The sequence below is a fragment of the Pan paniscus genome, chromosome 11 (assembly GCF_029289425.2).
Source record: "Pan paniscus chromosome 11, NHGRI_mPanPan1-v2.0_pri, whole genome shotgun sequence".
Taxonomy (NCBI): domain Eukaryota; kingdom Metazoa; phylum Chordata; class Mammalia; order Primates; family Hominidae; genus Pan; species Pan paniscus.
The window spans coordinates 121,952,530-121,975,988 of NC_073260.2; the positions used below are offsets into that span (position 1 = coordinate 121,952,530).

The 23,459-nt window shown below is 44.0% G+C and overlaps 1 protein-coding gene and 1 long non-coding RNA gene across 6 annotated transcripts in view; one reads left to right on the plus strand and one right to left on the minus strand.

Annotated features, from left to right (window-relative positions):
- Nucleotides 1-10,577, minus strand: part of VLDLR (very low density lipoprotein receptor) — a 33,253-nt gene extending 22,676 nt beyond the window's left edge. For 3 of the 4 annotated variants that reach the window (XM_024930130.3, XM_003823353.4, XM_003823352.5), the window contains exon 1: nucleotides 9,527-10,577. In XM_024930130.3, coding sequence (XP_024785898.3) covers nucleotides 9,527-10,544 — 1,018 coding nt within the window. In that variant the 5' untranslated portion in view covers nucleotides 10,545-10,577. The remainder of the gene's footprint in view (nucleotides 1-9,526) is intronic. The other variant, XM_008976990.5, reaches the window with a different exon arrangement.
- The window catches only part of LOC129393110 (uncharacterized), a 99,183-nt gene continuing 85,671 nt past the window's right edge, over nucleotides 9,948-23,459 (plus strand). Inside the window, exon 1 of one of the 2 annotated variants that reach the window (XR_008619806.1) lies at nucleotides 9,948-10,013. This is a non-coding gene — a long non-coding RNA (uncharacterized LOC129393110). Of the gene's footprint in view, nucleotides 10,014-10,446; nucleotides 10,583-23,459 lie in introns of those variants that run through there. The other variant, XR_008619805.1, reaches the window with a different exon arrangement.

A 23,459-nucleotide genomic window follows, 5' to 3' on the forward strand; every position in this document is an offset into this window, starting at 1 on the left:
GTATGTAATGAATCTATACTGATGAAATCCGAGGATTTAGGGTGTCCATCACGCAAGTACATTTTTGTTAACTACAGTCATTGACGTTATTTCTTCTACTTTACTGTATGTTTCTATTCTTTAACCCACTTCCTTTCATCTGCCCTCCCTTTCCCCCACTTCTGAGTCTCTGTCATCTTTCTACCATCTACCTCCATGGAATGAAATATTTAAGCTTCCACATATGATTGAGAACATAAGATATTTGTCTTGCTGTGCCTGGCTTATTTCCCTTAGCATAATGACCTCCAATTCCATCCCCATGCTGCTGCAAATGGCATGATTTCATTCATTTTCATGGCTGAATAGTATTCCACTGTGTATATGTACCGTATTTTCTTTACCCTTTCATTATTGATGGGCATTTAGGTTGATTCTGTATCTTTGTTATTGTGAATAGTGCTGCAATAAACATGCCAGTGCAGGTATCCCTTGGATATACTGATTTTTCCTTTGGGTAGATACCCAGTAGAGGGATTGCTGGATCAAATGTTAATTCCAGTTTTAGTTTTTTGGGAAATCTGCATATTGTTTTCCTTAGTGTCTGTATTAGTTTACATTCTCACCAGCAGTGTATAAGACTTCCCTTTTCTCCATATCCTCAGCAACATCTGTTGTATTTTGTCTTTTTATTAATAGCCATTCTGACTGGTATAAGATGATATGTCATTTTGGTTTTGGTTTGCATTTCTCTAATGATTAGTAATGGTGAAGATTTTTTCATGTATCTGTTGGTTATTTTTATGTCCTCTTTTGAGAAATGTCTATTCATGTCCTTTCTCCACTTTTTAATGGGATTATTTTTTCCCCATTGTTTGAGTTTGTATATTCTGGATATTAGTCTCCTGTCAGATAATAGTTTGCAAATATTTTCTCCCATTCGGCAGGTTGTTCTTCACTTTGTTGATTATTTCTTTTGCTGTGCAGAAGCTTTTTAGTTTAATTAAGTCCCATTTGTCTATTTTGTTTTTGTGGCCTAAGCTTTTGAGGTCTTTTTCATAAATTCCTTGTCTAGACCAATGTCCTAGAGAGAAACTCAGGGTTTTTAATGCATATAGAAGTCAGCCGCCATTGTCTAATTTTCCCTGTAGCGGTTGACATGGAGGACTAATACATAAGCTTCAGTAAAAAACTGCATAGGCCTTCGAGTAAATACCAAGCCTTCCAAATGGACTACAAATCTCCCTATGGGGCTCCGAGCAGCACCCTGGCAGGAGCACTCCAAGATGCATGCCCAGAATATAGAGAAAGTGTCTCTGGGTACCAGGCTCAGAGCGTACTTCAACCTGCACAGAGGCTCATGCTGCCACACTGCTGGGGCCACCAGGGCCAAGCATTTACAGCTCTCATGCCCTTACTCGTTGCTTGAGCATTTGGGTGTTATTTGCTGGAATTTCTTCCGTCCATTTGTTTTGGCACTTCTGGGGCCACCAAGGGCATTTATTTTTAGTCTAGTTCACTTCTACTGCTTGCCACTTTAATGACAGTGTTTCTATTTGTAAGCTAAAACTCCTTTCAGGACAAGCAAATTTCTGAGTCAGCAAAAAAGTTTTCCTAAGGGGAGAAGGGTTTGTAAGAAGCAAAGTACCACAACAGGTGTTAAGGGAAATGTTCTGAGCTGTCAAGCACAAAGGTTGTGTTCTGGCCTTAAAGTCAGCCTCTGAAACATTGTAAGAACCAGTTCGGGCCAGGCACGGTGGCTCATGCCTGTAATCCCAGCACTTTGGGAGGCTGAGGCGGGCAGATCACCTGAGGTCAGGAGTTCAAGACCAGCCTGGTCAACATGGTGATACCCCGTGTCTGCTAAAAATACAAAAATTAGCCAAGCATTACACACACCTGTAATCCCAGCTACTTGGGAGGCTGATGCAGGAGAATTGTTTGAACCTGGGAGGTAGAGGTTGCAGTGAGCCGAGATAGTGCCATTGCACTCCAGCCTGGGCAACAAGAGTGAAACTCCATCTCGAAAACAAACAAACAAACAGCAACAAAAAAACTAGTTCGGGGGCCACTAAAAAGTGGTGAATACGTAGGCTAATTCTTCTGAGTCATGGAAATAAGTGAATTTTACAGTTCAATTGTCAGTTTTTCCATTTACATCAAATTGATCTTAAGAATCATGGATATAATCGAATCGTTTTTGTTGTTGGTCAAACACTGCTCTAAGACTTCACATCTCTTAGCTTTTAAAATTCTTAACCCTGCATAGTTGGCCCTATTATTCCTCTTTTACAGATCAGGAAACCTGCTAGAGAAGGAAAGTACAGTCACTTGTCCCAGATTGCCCTGGGCAGAGCTAGGAGTTGAACCCAGGCACTGGCTCTAGATACTGTGTTACTAAGCATCAACTTAGATTTAGCCTTGTTGTTGAGACGGAGGCCTGCTTTCCTTCCTAAGTTTTTAAAAATGTTTCTAGAATTCCTCAGCAAGTCTTCTAAAAGGATTACAGCTCTTGGTTTTCTTGTCTAGGGTTCAAGTCAGAGGAAAGGCCCTCCATCGGATATACCTTGAAAATCGTTAGCTTCTGTGAGTGGTAAACTAAGTCAGTCGTTCTCAAGCTCCCGTGTGCATCGGAATCCCCAGGAAGGCTTGTTAAAACACAGAATGCTGGGCCCCAGCCTGGATTCTGATTCAGCAGCTCTAGAACAGGGCCTAAGTTTCCATTTCTAATGCGTCAATGTTGACACATGAACTCAATTAACATTGAATTAATGTTGCCAATTTCGGTCCACACTTTGAGAACCACTGCACTAAGGTTAAGAAGCTACAGCTTCTACCCATAATGTAAGTGGCTCTTTCATTTTCAGGGTTACAGCATATACCAATAACACCCTCATAAGGCCTAATGTTCATCACAGGAGGGACACAGGAGATAAATGCCTCTTTTACAATACACATGATAGTAACGTGTGAGTAAAGCCCTCAAAACTATTTTGCAGAAAAAATTTATTTGGGTGTCTTACTAGGCAGAGGTTCTTCTAAAATCCATCCTTCCCTCCCTGTGTAGTCTATCTTTGATTGGCCCCATTACTTACTCTAAATCAGTACTCCAGAAATGAGCCCAAATTCTTCCCTGACATTTGGCCATCAATCCCTGGCTATGCCCAAGCCCTCCTCTCACCTGATGTAAATTTAAATCTCTTGTTCCTTTGCCTCCAGGCTGCCACATTCTCTACCCATATCAAGCAACCTAGTGATTCAAGCAACCTAGAATAGCCAAGAATGGGGTCATTTCTCGGCTTACCACTATCTCTAGGATTAAGTTCCCTACTAATTTCCTCAGACTTTTCCCTATTGGTCACCACCCACCATCTGCTATACGGGCTGAGCTAACAGCTCAAAGGGGACCCACTCACTTCCCCATGGCTTTGCCCTTCCTCATGGCTGCTTTGTCTCAGTTTGTTCATGTTGCCCTTGTCCACCCATTCACCAGGAGTGGGCTCAGATTGTATTCTTGAATGAGGCCTCAATGCCTTTTTTGGAAAAACTAGGTATGGTCTGGCTGCTTTCTCATAATAGTCCCTGTCACAGAGCCATCACCCAAGGAGATGAGTTCAGCTACCATTTTTCACCTTTAGACACAGACATCCCCTAAGGCATGGCCTGCAGTTTACATTTGTAACTCAGGACCTGGTGCTTGACATCCTATATTCTCTAGGCACTAGTTGGTAGTCTTGGGTGCATGAGTTGATTTATTAGTTTACTAATAAAGCTGGTCTGAACTAAAAACTTTTGTCAAAAACATTTCCCCCAGCTTTTTCAGAACTTGAAACCAAGTGTGACTGGTTGTTTTACTAGCTAGAATACTTTGAAAGACTCTAGGTTATAAAGGTCCCTATTCCCTAGGCCTATGAGGGTACCTTCGCCTCATCTTTGTAGCAATTTTTTTTTTTTTTTGAGATGGAGTCTCGCACCGTAGCCCAGGCTGGAGTGCAGTGGCGCTATCTCGGCTCACTGAAACCTCTGCCACCCGGGTTCAAGTGATTCTCCTGCCTCAGCCTCCTGAGTAGCTGGGATCACAGGCTCGCACCACCACACCCAGCTAATTTTTTTGTATTTTTAGTAGAGATGGGCTTTCACTATGTTGGCCAGGCTGGTCTCGAACTCCCGACCTCGTGATCTGCCTGCCTCGGCCTCCCAAAGCACTGGGATTATAGGTTTGAGCCACCGCGCCCGGCCTCTTTGTTGCAATTTATCATTTGAAAACAGTGCATTTTCATACACTTGTCTGTCAGAATGAGTGTGTCCCTTTGGGTGTGTTGGCTTCATTTCCATGTGAAAAGAGAGGTTCCAACACCTGAGAAAGTTAGCAGCGGCTAACTGGTAAAGTTGAGTTTGATATATCAGACCCAGATTTTACTTCTGACATGTTTTAATGCTCTTTGGTAATACTGGCAGTAATCCATTGTTGCTTTAATCATATCACTTTTGTAGGATTATCTGCAGAGATAGAATTATTTCTGGCTTTTTGAAATTAAAGTCTAAGTTCTTGGTAATTTTAGGAAAACTTCATAAGCTAGAACCCAGATAGCACATGGAAATTCCAGCAATCTTCAGCTGCTATCTGCCTCTTTTATGATTAAGTCTTAAACACTGGATCTGCTCACTCCTCTTCAGAGCTTCTATTCCAAGCGGTCTTTGGCTGTTTCCTGCTTTGATTCCCCTACTAGACTAAGTGCCACAAAGGAAGGAACCAGTGCTATGGTCACTCTGTCCCCATGCCTGGTGCCATATGGTAGGTACTCAGTAGATGTACATTAAGTGGTTTCCAGAAGATGCACAAAGATGACCAACATCAATCTGCAACCTACTTAGTGAACATACAGATCAGTTAATACCTCAGATCTGGGGAAGTCTTTCTTAAGAAAATGAAAGATTAGAGGCAGTCTATAAAATAGAAACCCTGTTTACTCACAGCATGTGGGAGAACTATTAAGTTCTAACATGTGATGTAACTCACAAATGCTGTCTATCGCCGAGGCTTTGTTATGTCCCTTGGTTGGCAAATTGCAAGTCCCCCCATCCCCACCACCTCATCTACATACATAAAGGCTACCCAGATGGCCCCCAAGTTGGCAAAATCAGCTGCTCTAGCCAGAGGCTCCATCTTATAGTTTCCAGCATCTCTAAACTACAAAGTAGGCAAAGGATCTCTAAGCAAGCATTGAAACATTTCGAACAGAATCTCCACACTTACTCTCACAGGACCTAGCAGGCATTCTCTTGCTTAGAGACTCAAAATAACTATTGGGCCCAAGCTTTCCTAGGAGACTTCACTCAAGGGGAAAAGTATGCTAAATTTATGGTCCAGGTTGAGCATCCCTAATCCGCAATCTGAGATGCTCCAAAATCCAAAACCTTGAGTGCTGACATGATGCTGTAAGTGTGGAAATTCCACACCTGACATCACGTGACAAGTTGCAGTCAAAACTTTGTTTCTTGTATAAAATCATTAAAAATAGTCTATAAAATTACCTTCAGGCTATGTGTATAAGGTGTATGTGAAACATAAACGAATTTCATGTTTAGACTTGGGTCCCATCCCCAAGATACCTTATTATGTATGTGTGAATGTCCCAAAATCTGAAAAAATCTAAACTCTGTGGAACCCTTCTGGTTTCAAGTATTTCAGATAAAGGACACTTAACCTGTGTTATCACCTGCCATCTCATTTGGTTCCTGCAGTGCAGTTAGTGTACTTAACTAAGTGGTATTAACAGTGTTTAGAGTTTTTGTTGCAAGCCAATAGAAGAACTTAGCAAAGAGACACTGATTTAGTTTGAAAAATGCAGACAGTAAAATTGAGAGGATTTTTACTTAAAAGCCAGATTCTCCTATAGCTAGGTTAGACTCTGCCCCAACTCTTCAGAAAAACTATCAGTCCTCAGATTTTCTAGCCCAAAACTCTTTAGGTGGCAGAAAAAATTGTCCCTGGACTACTTACTTCTGCTTAACAAGTATATCTCGCCCATAACCTCAGCAGACAGTATTTTTGGACTGTTTGCCTTGAAAGTAGTCTATCACTCTGTTGTCCAAGTATTCTTTTGAGATTAAATTAGTAGGGACCAAACTAAGCAATTTTGAATTTATCAACTAACCATGTAGAGGGCAGTTGTATTAGCCACCACAAGGAGCTGCCTAAGGCAGGTACATTTACAATGAACATCATTATAGACCTCATCAAGCCCTTTAATACATTTAATTTCTTATAGGCTAGTATGTGAAGGTGGTTTTCCAAATGAAAGTCAGTATCCAAAGTGAATGCAATCATTACTTTAAGTCACGTAGGCAACTGCCTTGTCTTAAACACTTTTCCCTGCACCGAAAAGAACAAATTTACATTCTGTGAGAAATAGAAAATGGGCTAGATATTTAAAATGAATTAGCTGTATTTCTATGCTGTGTGCCAAGTCTTCAAGGTTTGGGATCAAAACCCGAAGCCATATGGCTGGGTACTATCTGTTCCCTTGATCTTATGGTCATGTTCTACTCTAGGAGTTCTTGTTAAGTCTTATCGGTTTGATACCTCTCCTGGAGCAGAAGGGGCTTGTAACAACTTTTTTCCTCTTCCAAAACTGTAATGAAACTACTCAAGTCAAGTTTACGGTTATTCAATTTTATGACAGGTAGAGACACTTGGATCAGGTCTTCACTTCTTTTGAGCATGGAGACTGTCACCTTTGCTAGCAATGTTTAGTGTTAAATAGCAGTCTATTGTACTAAAGTCTTAATATTTGGCAGCTCTACTTGACCTTTATACATGCTTTAAGTATCTGGGGACTCAGGCCATAAAAGCAAACAATCAAAATGACACAGGACAGGCACTATAGGTAAATGCCACGTAAAGTGGGCAAGAGGGTGATTCAGGGAACAAAGCTACACTAGATTTCATGAAGCTGTTACTGCCAAGGAGGGCTTGGCTGGTGACCTTCCTTTACACAGTCCCTGCTCACATGAGTGATCAGTCTTTGATAAGGGCTACTATCATCGTCATACCTTCATTGGTGCTATCTGGATGAGCCAAGTTTACTTTCCGTGCCAACCAGTTTCCTACCTCCAGGTCTATTACTACCACCAGTACCACCAACCCACTTCTCACAATGAGGGAATTTTCTTTCTACTCTTAGGCTAGTTGCTAGCCATATATGAATAGCTCTCAAAAAACCTTGGTTCTTTTAGACTCTGGCCTTAAATAATATATCATACCACAGATCTTAATCTTGACTACTTAGACTGGAGGAAAATGTCCTAGAACCCCCAGGAATTGTGCAATCAGGTATACCAACTTCTCGTTAGCCTTAAGTTCCTTGCCAGAGTCTCAGTGCTCACCTGTCTTGTCCAGGAGTATTGTGGAACAGCACCATGTGCCAGTGGACAGAAGGGGTATGTGTAGAAGCTCCAGGGTAGAAAGTCAGCCCACATGCCCTGAGACTTTGAACTTAAGACAGATGCCAGTTGGGGTTGGTTTAGGGTCAATACCTGCCTCAGCCCAAATTTCCTCCAGTTCTGGAAGAATCTGCTTCCTCTCCTTTGAAGAATTTGTTTTTCCATTGTTCACGGCATGTCAAATATTTCACATGTGACAAAGTGAAAAGGATCCTCACCTGCTAATACGAGGTGAACATCTGGCTTTGACTAACTCACCTCAGTAGTTTAGGTGCATTCCTAGCATTCTATAAGGTAAAGTTAACCTCTAGTGGAAGGGACATGCAGCAAAAACGAAACTTTTCTCTCACCTTGCTGGATAATTGTCCCTCCTTCTGGTATACCTTAGTGTTTTGAAATGTTACAAAAGGCATAATGCAAGTCATGGCACTATACTGAGAAATCGTTTAAGAAGTTAGTGTTACTCATCTATTAATGATTAATGCTAGCGTTTGGAAACTCTTGTAAGCAGAGCTTTTCTAGGCTCTCAGGCTTGTTACACATCAGATTCCATGTTCACTACACATTCGTCCTCTTCAAAGAGTCCAGGCAGGGGAAGGCATTTGAGAGAGCAGCCCATAAGAGCCTGTGGAGTCTCCTACTTTCCATTGAAAATAACACTTCCCATGCTGCTCACTTAAGAGTCCGCGGAACCATGTGACCAACCCAAACGTGATCGGTGGCACCGCTAACCAATCGCAGAGGGCAGAAAGGCCAGTCCCAGTTCACACGCTCCGGACAGTGGCAACCAAAGGGCAGGGGCACTCGGAGACGTAAAAACCCCAGGCATTGCCCGACAGGCTCCTCGACCACATACTTTAAAGTTCGCTCTCACTTCAGGAGCACGTGACTGCAGGCAGGCAGGGCCCCTTCAGCCACCTGGCGACGGGAGCTAGGGACTCTGGAATGGGTGTTAAGGGCCTTATTCCCTGCAGCTGGCAAGCAGGCCCCTTGGCGTCACATCTGAAGATCACTGCGGGGACGCGCTAGGATTCCGACTGAGTCCTCCTAGAAAGGCTTCCTGTCGCTCGTCCAGGAAAGTTATGAGGCCCCAAGTGGGAACGTGGCTGACGACCAGGCAGGGCCCCCAGGCCCCTGCGGCAGACTCTGGGGACCCGACAGTAGTCACCAGCGCCCTTCCCAACAAGACAGGGCCACACACTCGCTCTCGCGCTGCTCCTTTGATCTGTTGTTTAGAATGAAGGCTAATTACAGTCACTAGCCTAGGACTCAATTCCTCTCGAGGAAACGTCACCGGGAAGGAGGATCAGCAAACTAACCTGATGAAGTCTTCCTTCCACTCCCCCTGCGCGTTCAGCTACACGAGAGACCCGAGAGGTTTCCAAATGCCGCCCGAGGCGTGGAAAAGGGAGAGCAGAAGCACCCAGAGGACAGTCCTGCGTAAAGCCCCGCTCCTCCCCTACCCCGCACGCCGGAGAGGCGGCCCCGCGCCGGGGGAGTCGCGGTCCGGGTGCGCGGGTTGCGCACTGCCCTCGGCTCCGCGGGGCCTCCCGGCTGCCGCCCACCGAACGTGCCCAGCTCACGGCCGCCGGAAGACTCTGCACCCCGGCCGGCACCTGCGCTCCGCGTCCCCGGAGGCGCTCACCTTCTCCCACCGTCCGCTCCCACACTCCCTGAGCTTCGAGGGGTGCGCCCGAGGCTGCCGCACACGTCTTGGCCCTCTGCCTCCTTCCTAACCCTCCGCCTGGCAGAGGCGGCAGAACCATTGTTCAGTGCTCAGAAGCCGACATACCTCAGCCCCTGTCAAGAGGGCGAGAAACGAGGCAAAGCAGCGGCTTTGGGGCAGGCGGCGTGAGGGATCGAAGACTAGTTCGGGCGAGGCGTCAGGACACCCCGAACCCCACTGTTCCCCAAGCCCGGCTCCCTTTAGCCTCGGCGCTGACAGCTCAGAGGCGCCACCACGGAGGGGAGGGAGAGAAGGCGAGGAGAACCGAGAGGCGCCTCCTAGGAGGCGGGTGGGCAAACGGAGACCTGCGCCTCGGGGTCTCCCGGCGCCCCGGCTGGGTCCCGCCCGCCGGCCGAGGGGCGCGTCCTCACTCACCGGTTCCGGTGGCGCCGCTCTCCCGGGGCGCCCAGCACAGCGCGAGCAGCAGCCAGAGCGCCCAGAGCGCGGACGTGCCCATGGTGCCCGCCTGGATGGTGCCGCCGCCGCCGCCGTTCGCTCCGCACAACAAGTTACCAGCCCTTCCGAAAGGAGGAAGAAGGTGGGGGCGGGGAGGGGAAAGGGGGAGAAGGAGGGGGAAGGAGTTGGGGGGGGAAGGGAGCGGGGAAGAAGAGGGCACCCCCTCCCCCACAACTTGCACAATCTCCTCCCCACCCACCCACCCACCCACCCACCCACCTCCCCGGGCTGCAGCAGCAGTGCAAGCCGAGCCTGCGGGCAGAAAATAATGCAGGCGCTGCAGAGGAGGGGAGGCAAGGGGAGAGGAGGGAAGGGAGAGGGGGTGGGGAGCCGAGAGCAGAAGAGAGGACAGAACAGAGAGGAGCCGGTAGCGGAGCACCCACAGCGGCGGCGGCTGGAGAGCGGGGTGAGGAACGGGGAGGGGGCGGGAGGGGGAGTGGTCAACGGGAGGCGCGGCGGGCGGGCGGGCGCGCGGCGGCTTCAGCCCTCCTTTCCCTCGATGCGCTCCTCTTACACGCGCCGGGCAGCCGGGTGCCCGCGCGGGGAGTGTGCGAGTGTGAGCGCGCGTGAGTGACCGTGGTCGTGGTCGTGGTCGTGGCCGCCGCCGCCGCCACCCGGACTGCTCTAGGGGCCCGGCTGCTCCGCGCGTTCGCCTGGGGCTCACGGGGGCCCGGGGCGGCCGCTGGTTGGCTCGCGCACCGCCCTCGCCTCCAATCCCCGGTGCCTGTCCTAATTTCCTGATCCAGGGAACCTGCCGCCGCAGCAGCTGTGCGCTCCCTACAGTCATTACTGTACCCTCCCGGCAGCCTCCAGCAGAACATGCAGCAGCAGCAGCAGCAGTTAGCGCTGATGCAACTATCGTTGCTGTTGCCACCGCCTCCCCACTAACGGGGCGTGCACCTGGGGGGTACTTGCAGTTTCCAGGGGCAACAAGCATCTCTCTACCACCCTCTCCTGCGCCCCTGAGAGAGGCTGGTAGGTAGCATCTCCTTCGGGCCTCCTCTATCCACTCAGAAAGTGATGAAGCGGAGGGGCTCCAAACGTTTGGGCTGCTCAAATGTGGGGTTTGGGATGCCGGTCTCAATCGCACGCTGAGATGCCATTTTGCTAAAAACTAAATGTGCCTTTAAGTGAGAGAGTGTGTGTGTTTGAAAGAGAGTGCGCGCGGTTGTGGCTGGTGCTCTGTAATAGAACAAGACTGAAATAACCCAGCCTGGGATGAGGAGAAGGGAAATTGCTAGCGCAGCTTTGCATTTGCTCATCAACGATTATAGTTAATTGCTAATTGCACAAAATGATAGTTTGAGGGCCTGTAATTAAAAGCTTAACCTTTTCTTGTTTGGAAGAGAGGGGCCCCATACGTTTATTCCTCTTGATATACTTTGTAACATTCAATTACAAGAATCGAGGAAAGAATAAAGGAAGCAAAGACAAGACTCCTAGAAAGGGTTGATTCTTCTTTTGTGCCTGACAGTACCTGAGTCTATAATTTGCTTTCCGTGTACTTCAGTTTTCTTGCACACTTAGCCCTGGTTGAGGTGCATCGTCTGCTGTGGTCTGTTAAGCATCTAACCGGAGTGGGAGGGCACATCGAGCGCTTTCACTCTCTTAAATAAAAGGTTTTTGGTATTTTTAAAAAGTTGTTTTTATCTTAATTCAAACTTGGAAGGTTTCAATAATATCATATTCTGACTCTATTCTGTTGGTGATCTGAAGAGCAGCGGGCACTGCCTCACTGTCTTCTCCTTGCCCTGGTTCTCCTGGAAATTTGTCAAGGCTAGCAATCAGAGGAGATGTTTATTAGGAACTTACTATATCCAGGAGACACACAGGAGAGGAAAATTCCAGTCAGGATAGGTTTCCGTGGGCCAAAGATATCCTGATTGTGACTGCTAAGCATGAAAGGGCTTAACTCTACGTATGGATGGGATCTTGCACTATAGCTCATTTTGAATGCTATTTTGCCCACCCTGTGGTTACATAGTTGATACAAACTGCAGCAGCCACACAGGTTGCATGTGAAACAACTAAAATTTATTTGTATGACATTTAGTAGTGAAGATGCATGCCGGTGTTATTCACCTAATGGCATTGAGATGTGATACGAAAACCTTACTGCATGATGTCTTTCATATTCTCAGGGTTCTGAAATGCCATCTGATGAGCTATTGCTTTACAGAAGAGGAAAGGAGTAGAAGGGATGGGTGGAATCAATACAAAAAGAGGCAGCATTAATAAACAGTCATATGACTTGTTTTTAATACTTTACTCAGAGATATAGGTATACTACAAGCTATACATTGTTATGGTATAATAAGACTTAACTTTGAAAAACGTGTGTGAGTACTTTCTAATTCTCCAAGGGATATAAATAAACTTTCAGTGAACTTAGCTGCAGCTCTGTATTCAATCCTGTAGCTTTTTTGTTGACTCAAAAGAAAGCATAACTTTTGGCTCCATCTCTGATTGACTGTGTAACTTGGGAAAAATCACTGTGCCTCTCTGTGTCTGCCTTTTGGCCTGTAAACTGAAAAGAAAGCCAACCCACATTATATCAAAGTGCTCCGTGGCCTCAAGGACCAGCTCTCTGCAAGGTGTTGTTTATTAGAAGAAAAAGGTTGTATGGAGAAATTCATTGGATTATGATAGAAAGTAGCTAATAACTAAAAAGATGATGATAAGTGGATATTGAAGTGGTTGAACTAACAGAGGTAATTGATCATAAGTGGAGACTGAAATGGTTGAACTAACTGGGTTCAGAGAAGTTGACACTGCTGGATTCCCGATGCCTTCAGGTAAATGCAGAGGCAATCCCATTCACTCCTACAATCCACCACATTCATTTATTTGTTGAAGCAACACATACTGAGCATCCCTGGCTAGCGGGCACTGTGCAAAGTAGTGGGCATACAGAAGTGCTTATCTAGGAAGCTCAGCATCTGGTAGGGGAGGCAGGCAAGTGGGCAACTGTAGTACCCTATGTATAGCACTCTGATTAAGAGATGCTTAAAGTGCTATAAGATTGCAAGGAAGAAGCAGCTATTCTGGCTGCAGGATGAAGGTATCAGAAAGGGCTTCACAGAGCGTTTGTCTCTGAGCTTTTTTCATAATTTTTACCCAGTAATCTGAATTCTCCCTACTTCTGGACACATGGTAGGATTGGACGTCCTGGCCCCCTTATGGTTGGATGGGGTCGAAAGACTAACTTTGGCTAATTATTTGTGAGCCTAAGTTACAGGGTGCCACTTTCAGACTGGAGCATTTAATCGCTTATGTGAAACCCTCTCTTTGTGTCTGCGTGGTGACAAGAAATGTTTAAGAGGTGGCTGCTGCATTAGCCCAGGTCTCTGAGTGATTAGATTCATTTAGAACTACCCATGTGAGTAGTTCCCTGCTGTCTATGTGTCTTTAGCACTGGTCACATAGAGTAGAGGTTAGCAAACTAGGGCTCAGGGGCCAAGTCTAGCCAGTCACCTGTTTTTGTATGGCCGACAAATAAGAGGGATCTTTACATTTAAAAAGAGTTTTACAAAGAAGAGGAATAGTGTGCAACAGAGACTGTATGTTGCTCACAAAGCCTAAAATATTTACCATCTAGCCCTTTAGAAAAAAAAAAAAAATCAAACAAACTTGCCAACCCCTGACATAGAACGGGTGAGAGAGTAGTAAATCTTTGTCATCTTCATCTACTGAGATTTTGTTACCTCAGCATAACCTAGTGTTAACCTGACTGATACACCAGGGGAAGAGGGAAGGAAAACCATGGTGAGCAGAGGGCACAAAGGCAAAAGAGCAGTATATATTCAAGGCAATGGAAGGGATTCAGGGTGATTCAAGGGTGGGGTTCAAATGGACTAACAATGTGAAGTAAGGCTGAAGAAGAAAGGCAAGGACTGGATTAGCTGGAGTCTAGGATGTCATGCTAAGGCTTTGGATTTTATCCTGTGAACCATAGTAAGGACTTGTGATAGATTTTGATCAGAGGCCTGACATCCGGTTTCTTTTACTGTGACAATGGTATGGAAAGCAACTTGTTTAGGGTGTGGGATAGGGTCAGACTAGAGGAAGAAACATTAGTTAGAGGCCCCAGTAGTGAGGGAGTGCATTGAAGAAAGTAGAGGAGGCCGGGTGTGGTAGCTCACACCTGTAATACCAACACTTTGAGAGGCCGAGGCAGGCAGATCACCTGAGCTCAGGAGTTCAAGACCAGCCTGGGCATCATGGCAAAACCCCACAAAAAATACAAAAAACTAGCTGGACGTGGTGGTGCGCACGTATAGACTCAGCTACTGGGGGTGGAGGGGGGCCTGAGGCAAGAGAATTGCTTGAGCCCTGGAGGATGAGGCTGCAGTGAGCTGTGATCATGCCATTGTACTGCTGCCTGGGTGATGCAGTGAGCTGTGATCATGCCATTGTACTGCTGCCTGGGTGATGCAGGGAGCCGTGTCTCAAAAAAAATAAAAATAAAAATAAGGGGAAGAAACTACCGTTTGATTAGTCAGAAGCATTCAAATAATTCCTCCATGAGATTTTTCTCCTTGATTTTTTTGGCTTTATCTCCTTGAAGCATTTTCCAAACATATATAATCCCTGTGTATCACTGGCTATGTCTGCTAAAAGTACAGATTCTCAGGCGCCTCCATTGATGATCCTGATTCAATTGGTCTAGGGTAGAACCCAGGAATCTGTATATGTAACCCTATTCTAGTTGATTCTTAGGATTAGTCATGATTAAGAAACTGTTTTAGAGAATGACTTCTTCAGTGCCGTTTAATTGCTAAGTAGGTTTACTTCTGTCATATTTGTGTAAATTAATTTGTCAAATTTCTCCTAAGGGAGTAGGTTAGGACCCATAGAAAATACTAAGGTTGATGCTTGTCATTATTTTTCTTCAAGGTCCTTAGACTAATAATATTGGCATCTGAAATAATCTTCAAACCAATTTGCTAATTTGTAGTACTCATCACTGTGATTTCTACCCCACAGCTTCAGCATAGAAAGTAAGATGTGAAATGAGCTGTCCTCTTCTGGGGCCATCCCCTTCTGAAGTGTTTCGATGGTAACTTCACAGGCCTCCATTCCATTATTTTCTAATTGTGTGACAGCCCAGGGAAATGAGTGGGATTCACCCCTTCTAGGCTCCATGAGTAGGACCTGATGGTCCAAATCACTGGGTCACGCATTTTAGCTTCCATCAGAATCACTTGGAAGGCTTGTTAAAACATAGATTGCTGGGCCCCACCTCCAGAGTTTCTGGATCAGTAGGCCCAAGAATTTGCATTTTTAGTAAGTTCCCAGATGATGTTAATGCCACTGGTCAGGGAGCATACTTTGAGAACCACCGTTCTAAACCCATTGACATTACTTTCCCCCTTAGCTACTGTAATTGGTTTAAGGGCCTCAGCCAGTCAACCTATGGCCTTCCTCTGTTGGCATTGATTGGATGCTTCAGCCTTAGGCACATTACAAAAGCTAGCTCAGTTACGATGAAGCTCAGGGCTTTTGCTTGGCTAGAAAGGCATTATCTTCTAAGTAATGAGATGTGTGGACGTAAGGCCAGAACTGCTTCTGCCATTTTGCCACCCTGAAGGAAGCCAGTTGGAAGACGAAACTGACTTATGGAGAAGAGGAAACTGAAATAAATGGCACTCATATTTGTAAGCCCAAGCCCATATCAGCTTGTTTCAAAAGCTGCCATTCTGTGGGACTTCTTGTTTACCTGCACCAAAAAATTCCCTTTGTTGCTGAAGTCGGTTTAGATTGCGTTTTCTCTTACTTGCTACCTAAATGACAGAGGTGCCCTCTTGAGGGATGGAATGTGCTTACCTGAAAGCAATAGGCAGAACTCTGCACATGGCTAACCCCTCCTGGAGGGCATTCAGAAGAGGAATACAGGTATTAGTAAGGACTGTTTTGAACAACTGTATTCTTGTGTAACCTGGCCAAATGAATTCCCCACTCTAAATCAGGGGTTAATGTGGACGTATTATAAGTGAATGCCGATTGAGGGTTACAATCTGGTAACGACAAGGTTTTTGAAATTCCAAGGCCAAAGACAATTTTACACACTGCTTTTGAACAATTTCAGAAAGTAAAAAATGTGGCCAAATGTAAAAACAGTGGAAATTCCAAAATGGGTTGAATATGAGGCTAGACAAATGATTATTAACTGGAAGCAATTGTAGACCCAATAAATGTTTGTCAATGTCTTGAGACATGTTTCACTGTCATGCCTGGGGAGAGGTACTCCTGGGAGATGTACCCTCTACTGGGTAGAGGCCAGGGATGCTGCTGAACATCCTACAGTGCACAGGACTGGGCCCCACAATGAGTTATTCAGTCTAAAATGTCAATGGCGCCACAGTTGAGACATTCTGAGCTAGACTTAGGAGAAGTCAGATGGCTCTGTATGCGCGAGACTTTTATCTGGGTTGGGTGGAAGGAGATTACTTAGGACTTGGGTGGCCTAGTAGGAAGATGTTCTATCTCACGACAGAGCAAGGACAAGCTGGGTTTTGTCCAGTCAATGACAGATGTGAATGCAGTGTCAGAGGAGGTTGTGGGTGGATTTACAGAACGGGGAGGTGTAAAGCAAAACACACGTAGTTTACATTTTAAGTTGAAATAGGTCAACGTAGGGCACATTCTAGGCTACATTGTGAACTCACCAGGGTTCTTTGTTTTGTAGCGTTGAGTTTTGTTTCCTTTGGTTTACAATGCAGGAATGAAATACTGTACCACTTATTTTTGGAAGCCCTGATAATTAATTCCTATGACTCTGGCCCCAAATTTGATTGTTCTCACTTGTCATAAATGTAACTTATAGGAGGTTTTAGAATATAGGGCTATAGCATTTAAAACACTCTTACAATGGGAGTTTCTATGGAAATAGAGGCATTGTGGCCTCTACCAAGTTAGTTAAGCATAGATTGCTTATTAGAACATAAGAATTTTAATCTGCAAGTTAGAGTAATGAAGCAAGTTCTTTAAGTATTACCATTTCACCATGATATTTCATTTTTGAACTTTTAAGAGTTTTGTGGAAGTAGATAGTCGATTTATTTAATGTTTTCTTACTTGGTTATGTAAGGAGGTTTAAATTCATATTATACTGCTGCTCACATTCCTTGAAGGGCTGAGTTTCTGAATGAATATACTTCCTTCCAGCCTGGCTATTTGGGAGGGTTATGTCCTAGCATCTCTATATTGTTTTGGAAACACATTTATGAGGAGTTCTAATGCTGATAATGACCATGTCTGCAGAGTGGAGGGGAGGCCCAGTTTTTGAGCCTGGCTTTAGGGTTATACGGTACATGTAAAAACTGCAAGTAACTCAGAATTTTTGGAGGACAGATTCCAGAGGAGATACTGGAGAGGAAGGCAAGTACCATTAAGGAAGGCATTTGTATATTGTTTGTTTGTTTATCCGCAAAGCATTTAGTAAGCCATTGAAGGTTTTTGATCAAGAGATGATTTGTTTGGATATGAGTATTTATGAATATGACTATCTGAAAAGGTGATTATGGCTGTATGGGATCCAGAGGGCACTCTTGTGGTACCTGAAAGCCTTTGTGTGTTGAATGAATGCAGAGAGGCAGTATTGGTTAATGGTTAAGAGAGTGGGTGCTGCAGTGAGTCTTCCTCAGTTCAAAGCCTGGCTCTGACCCTGTGAAATCTTAGGCAAATTATTTAGCCTCTCTTTATGCCTTAGTTTTTTCACCTGAAAAATGGGGGTGGGAAGAACACCCACTTCTTATGAGGGTTGGATACATTTATAATAAAGCATTTAGAACAGTGCCTGGCATATAATAAATCAGCAGCTTCAATGTATAAGAGAGGCAATTACAGGTATGGGCCTAGGATTTGAACAACGTAAGACAGTGGTCCTCAACCCTGATGGTACATTAAAGTCTCCTGGAGAGCTTTTAAGAATATCAACACACGAACAGCTCTATCTGGGCCAGCTGAATAACACGTCTGGAGTGGGGCCTGGGCACTAGCCGTTTTTAGCTTTCCAGGTGAGTCTAATGTGCATTCTAATTGTGACTCACTCGGTGTCAAGCCTGAAGCTGTGGCCACTGGGGTATAGAAGGGGAGCTGTGTGGTAGGTTTGGAATGAGAATGCACTCTTAGGCAGATAGGGATGTTGTGGTGACTGTGGCAGGAGAAACAAATGCATATTCCTCCTAGTGTTCCACAACAGCCTCCCAGTCGTCGCTTTATGCATCCTGCTCCTGGCCAAGCATCTCACATCCAGCTAGATTTGTCAGCTGTAAGGGAGCCAAGAACCATGGGAGGTCAGAAGCTGGGCACAGCTAGACTGTTTGGAACCCAGCTGGTGTCTACCTATCAGGTGATGGATTACATATCACTGGTCTCATGCCTTTACAAATCAATCTACCAACAAGGACTTGTTGAGCACCTTCTTTTGGGACCTACAGTGTGCCAGGTGACTGGAGGGCAGCAACCAGATAGCAATGTGGCTGCTCTCAGGGGTGAGTTGTTATTGTTTTGTTTGCTTTTTCTGCAGGAGCCAAAACTCAGGCTTGTTAAGTGGTAATTAACAGTCCTTCTAAGGAAGTTTCTCTTGGATTTGCTGCCAATAGGAAGAGAATTATTTCTCACAGCACTATAGCATTCATTTATCAAGTGCCCACTCAATTATGAGGCATGATAGAGTTTGCCATCTGAAAGAGAAAAGACCACTTAATGATTCCTAGAGTCAAAAGTCTGGAATAAATGGATAGACAGATCAAAGAGTTAAGGGGATTCTATTGTAATTGGAGAAGCACTTTTAGCAGGAGCCAGGTCTTCCACTGAGATCTTAAAGGAGCTCTTGAATGAGTTGTGTGTGAGGGAAAGTATGCTTTTGAACATAAAGAAATAGTGATTTGGCCAGGTGCGGTGGCTCACGCCTGTAATCCCAGCACTTTGGGAGGCTGAGGTGGGTAGATCACCTGAGGTCAGAGTTTGAGACCAGCCTGACCAGCATGGCAAAACCCCCTCTCTACTAAAAATACAAAAATTAGCCAGGCGTGGTGGCGGGCACCTGTAATACCAACTACTCAGGAAGCTGAGGCAGGAGAATCGCTTGAAACTGGGAGGTGGAGGTTGCAGTGAGCTGAGATCGCACCATTGCACTCCAGCCTGGGTAATAGAGCAAGACTCCGTCTCAAAAAAAAAAAAAAAAAAAAAAAGTGATTTTCAGCTGTTCCTGTGATAGGATAACAAGGTGTAGGCTGTGGTTTTATTGCTAAACCACGGTGGGAGCAGATTTAAGATCTGGTAGAAAGTGGAATTCTATTTTGGAATTCCGTTTCCCCGACCTCAGGAGACATTTGAACTCTCTCAGAAGGCGTGTTTATCACAGCAATTTTCAGAGTCTCATTGTTTTTCTGAAGGGACGAGGCTTGCATGTGAGAGAAATAAGAAGTTTCACCCTTTGGGAGAAGTTTCCTTGTATAGTTGAAGAACTGGTCATGGTTACTGACCCAAATTAAAAGATAATTGACTGTTAATGACCCAAATCAGACCTCGTTCCTAAATTGACTTGGATTTGCTTTGGGAAGAAGAAAATGAAAGGTCATTCGGAAGCACCAGAGAGGTCTCTTTGTGGATAGAGATGGAGAGGGGAAATGTTGGGATAGAGATGGAGAGGGGAAATGTTGGGATTGGGAGAGGAAACTTGGGGAATGAGACATACCTGAGACTGCTATTGACTCTAATATTTGCTTTTTGCATTCTTAGCCATAATACCACAATTGATATTGATAACACCACAATATCAACAGTGTCCTTCTTTGCAATCAAAGCTTTCTATTTTCCTGCTATGAGAAGTAAATACTGTGAAGGCAAAAATTATGATTTAAATACTTGAAGGGCTTACAATGTTTGTGGAATTGAATTGGAATACGGGAAGAGATCTTTTAATCAGGTTTTCTTGGTGAACTCTAGGCACCTTTCAGGGCATCTACAAGGAGGATGGATCATTGTTCAGTTTTCTCTCTTTATATTTCTTCTTCCCCCCTTTCCTCCCATTTGCCAGGGACTGCAAGAAAAGACAAAGAAGAGATGGAGAGAGAGTTGGCTGGCATAAAGACTGCTCAAAACAAAATGACAGATGCTGGCAAGGATACGGAGAAAAGGAAACCCTTATATGGTGTTGGTGGGAATGTAAATTAGTACAGCCACTATGGAAAATAGTATGGAGTTTCTCAATAAACTGAAAACAGAACTACCATACTATCCAGCAATTTCATTACTGGGTATTTATCCAAGAGAAAAGAAGTCAGTATATCAAAGGGATACCTGCACTTGCATGTTTATTGCAGCACTATTCACATTAGCAAAGACATGGAATCAACCTAAGTGCCCATCAATGGGTGAATGGACAAAGAAAATGTGGTATAGCTACACAACGGAATCCTATTCAGTTATAAAAAAAGAATAAGTTTATATCATTTGCAGTAACATAGATGGAACTGGAGGTCATTATGCTGAGTGAAATAAGCCAGGAACAGAAAGACAAATACCTCATGTTCTCACACTCATGAGGGAGCTAAAAAAGTTGATCTCATGGAGATAGAGAGTAGAATGACAGATAGCAGAGGCTAGGAAGAGAATGGAGAGACAGTAAAGAGGGGCTGGTTAATGGATACAGATATACAGTTAGACACAAGCAATAAGCTCTAATGTTTGATAGTAAAGTGACCATAGTTAACAAGAACGTATTATATATTTCAAAATAGCTAGAACGGAGAACTTGAAATGTTTCCGAGACATAGTAATGATAAATACTTGAGGTGATGAGTACTTCAAATACCCTGATTGAACCATTACACCATCTATGCACATAACAAAATATCACACGCACTCTATAAATATGTCAAGTATTCATATCCGTAAAAACAGTTTTTAAAAAGACTCCTCAAAACAAGCAACAAAAGATACACGAAGGTCATGGGAGATCTCGTCTTTCCTTTGCAGTGATTTCATCATAGACCTTGCCTGGCTAGAGGGGCAGTTTTCTAAATGTGAAACAAAAAAATGATCACTATGTCTTACATAGTATGAGAAGAATGTCTTGAGTTTGTGTGTTGCCTTTCTTCTGAGTAGGTTCAAAGTACTTTGCAAACATGACATCAGTACTCTCTGGGAGGAGGCTGCAGATGAATTCTGAGGAGAATAATCCCTTTTCAGCAGTTAGGAGGAGCTAAGGCACAGATCAACTTCCTCAGTGAATTTATGCAAAGTGTCCCCTGACTGTTCTAAGTCTCATACACAGAAGGATGGCATTAATACTTAATGTGGCTAGATGAAGTCTAAGTGAGATCCTTGATGAACTCCATGTCTTATACTTTAAAAAGGCACACTGTAAACTTTTATAGTTTATTTTTTTCTTGCCAGTGGCCATTCTTAGAACTGGCCTTCCTCTAACATCTGTTTGTGGAGCAAGGCAAAAATAAAATGAGAACAAAACAAGAGATACCAAGTAGTGTTTATGTTAGCATGACTTGGTACCAAATTGGATCACCTCAGGGAAAACTTGGAGTCTTAGAGGATCCCCTGGAGAGGGAAATGAAGCATCTTTTTTCCCTCTGTTGTTTTGATCAGGATCTTGTAGCAAAGTATGGCAGTTAAAAATTCTGTTAGTAACTTGAAGGAAAAATAAATCAATAGTTATAATTTGCAGCAGTTACAACTTCTTTTTCTGTTTTTACAAAGAAATTTAAGTCTCATCCACTAAAGCTGCTTGTATTTTCCTTTTTTGATTCTAGCCCCGCTCCCTTAATCTCTGTCCTGTCTTCTGTTTGGCTCTCTTAAGAAATCTCAGGAGGCCCTACCCATGGAAGAAAGTTTATAGAATATGAAGAGAAATGGAGCTGTGCCTTGTAGATCTAATATTGTTTCCTCTAATCAAGTTCACTTCAGGAGACAATTCATTGGAGAAATTACCGGAAATATTGCAGCAAGGATTATTTGGAAATTGAAGGTGGAAAGAGGAACTATTCATCAGGTCAAATTCTTTTCCCATTTCCTTTGTCTCTGATATGAACTGGCTTCAGTTGGTTTGTACTAACAGGTCTAATATACTGTCAGATAGGATAGCTCTTCTATTAGAATCTTTTTTTTCCTTTTTTTGTGTATTTTCAAATTTATTAATATTATTTTTAATTGACAAATCATAATTGTATATATTTATGGAGTATGATGTGATGTTTTGATATATGTATACAATGTGACATGGTTAAATTAACCTAATTAACATATCTATTACCTCACTCACCTATCATGTTTTATGGTGACACATTTGAAATTCACCCTCTAGTTATTTTGAAATGTACAGTGCACGATTATTGACTGTAGTCACCCTGTTGTGCAATAGATCTCAAAATCTATTCCTTCTGTTTGATATGTTCTTCAATTTGATCAACAACTTTCCATTCCCTCCCTCCCCACCTCCCCCAGCCTCTGGTCATCATCAGAATCTTTCTTTTCTTTTTTTTGAGATGGAGTCTCACTCTGTCACCCAGGCTGGAGTGCAGTGGAGTGATCTTGGCTCACTGCTACCTCTGCCTCCTGGGTTTAAGCAATTCTCCTGCCTCAGCACCCCCAGTAGCTGGGATTACAGGCACGTGCCACCATGCCCAGCTATTTTTTTTTTTTTTTTTTGTATTTTTAGTAGAGACAGTGTTTCACCATGTTGGTCAGGCTTGTCTCGAACTCCTGACCTTAGATAATCCGCCCGCCTCGGCCTCCCAAAGTGCTAGGATTACAGGTGTGGGCCACTGTGCCTGGCCAGAATCTTTTCCTTAATCACCAAAGTGTTTCCGGTAGGAAAAGTTACTGGCCATTTAAATTTTGCTCAGCTATAAATACTTGTCCCGTATCTAGACTTGGCAGTGTACATATTTGAATTTACAACCAAAGTAGCAAGTTGACTGTGCCTTTCATGTGGTTATCTGGATTTGGGGGGTGGGGGGTGCAGGGGTGGGGTGGGTCTTTGTATTTTTCTCCCCAAAGACTCCCTGGTTAATTTTTTAAAATCTTCTTGGGGGTTTGGTGGGAGTTATTGCTTTATATGGATTAAATAAGATACTGTGATGTTTTGTGGCATCTATTTAAAATTTCACTGCCAAATTCATCTTCTCAACTTTTTTTGTCATACACATTATCCTTGCTGATAAATTTTCCGTGTCTTCCCTTCCCAAGCCTAAATCAACCCCTTGGTGTGGGCACTTGGAAACTCCTACCCCCACAAAAACTCCCTTTTCCCCCCAAAAATGATGTTCCCTTTTCTCACCCAGAAATACCTGCTACAGTCGTGTGTTTCCTTTGTTCTTGATCTCTAGTATCATGTGGAGTGAATCTGTGGAATTTTTGTCGTTATATACATGTTGTCATGTTTAATAAGGTTGGAGATCCCAGGAGCATTTCTCTTTTTGCCATGGAACTTTGTCTTCCTTTTGTTGTTTTTAACCTTTTCTTCAAGCGCATTGACATTTGTGATGTTTGGGACTGTAACCAGAGAGCCCACAGTAGGAGGCCCCAGCATGCACACACTAAAGCACCCTTTAAGTGACTAACGAGGGTAATCTGTATCCAGACTATACTTATCGTGTCTTCCATAACCACTGAAATTCTACTGCAATCAGAACTTGGACTGAAAATGCTTAAAGCCTTGATAAAGTTGTGTCCTTTGGAGGACATAGCATGAACCTCTCATAGACATGACACTTTACTGTAATTCTTGTGTAACATGGCAGCGCAGAGTCTTGGACCAGATACAAGAGACACTTATCTTGTACTAAAGTTGTTTCATGAAAAGAAGTTAACACTAAGGATCCACTGT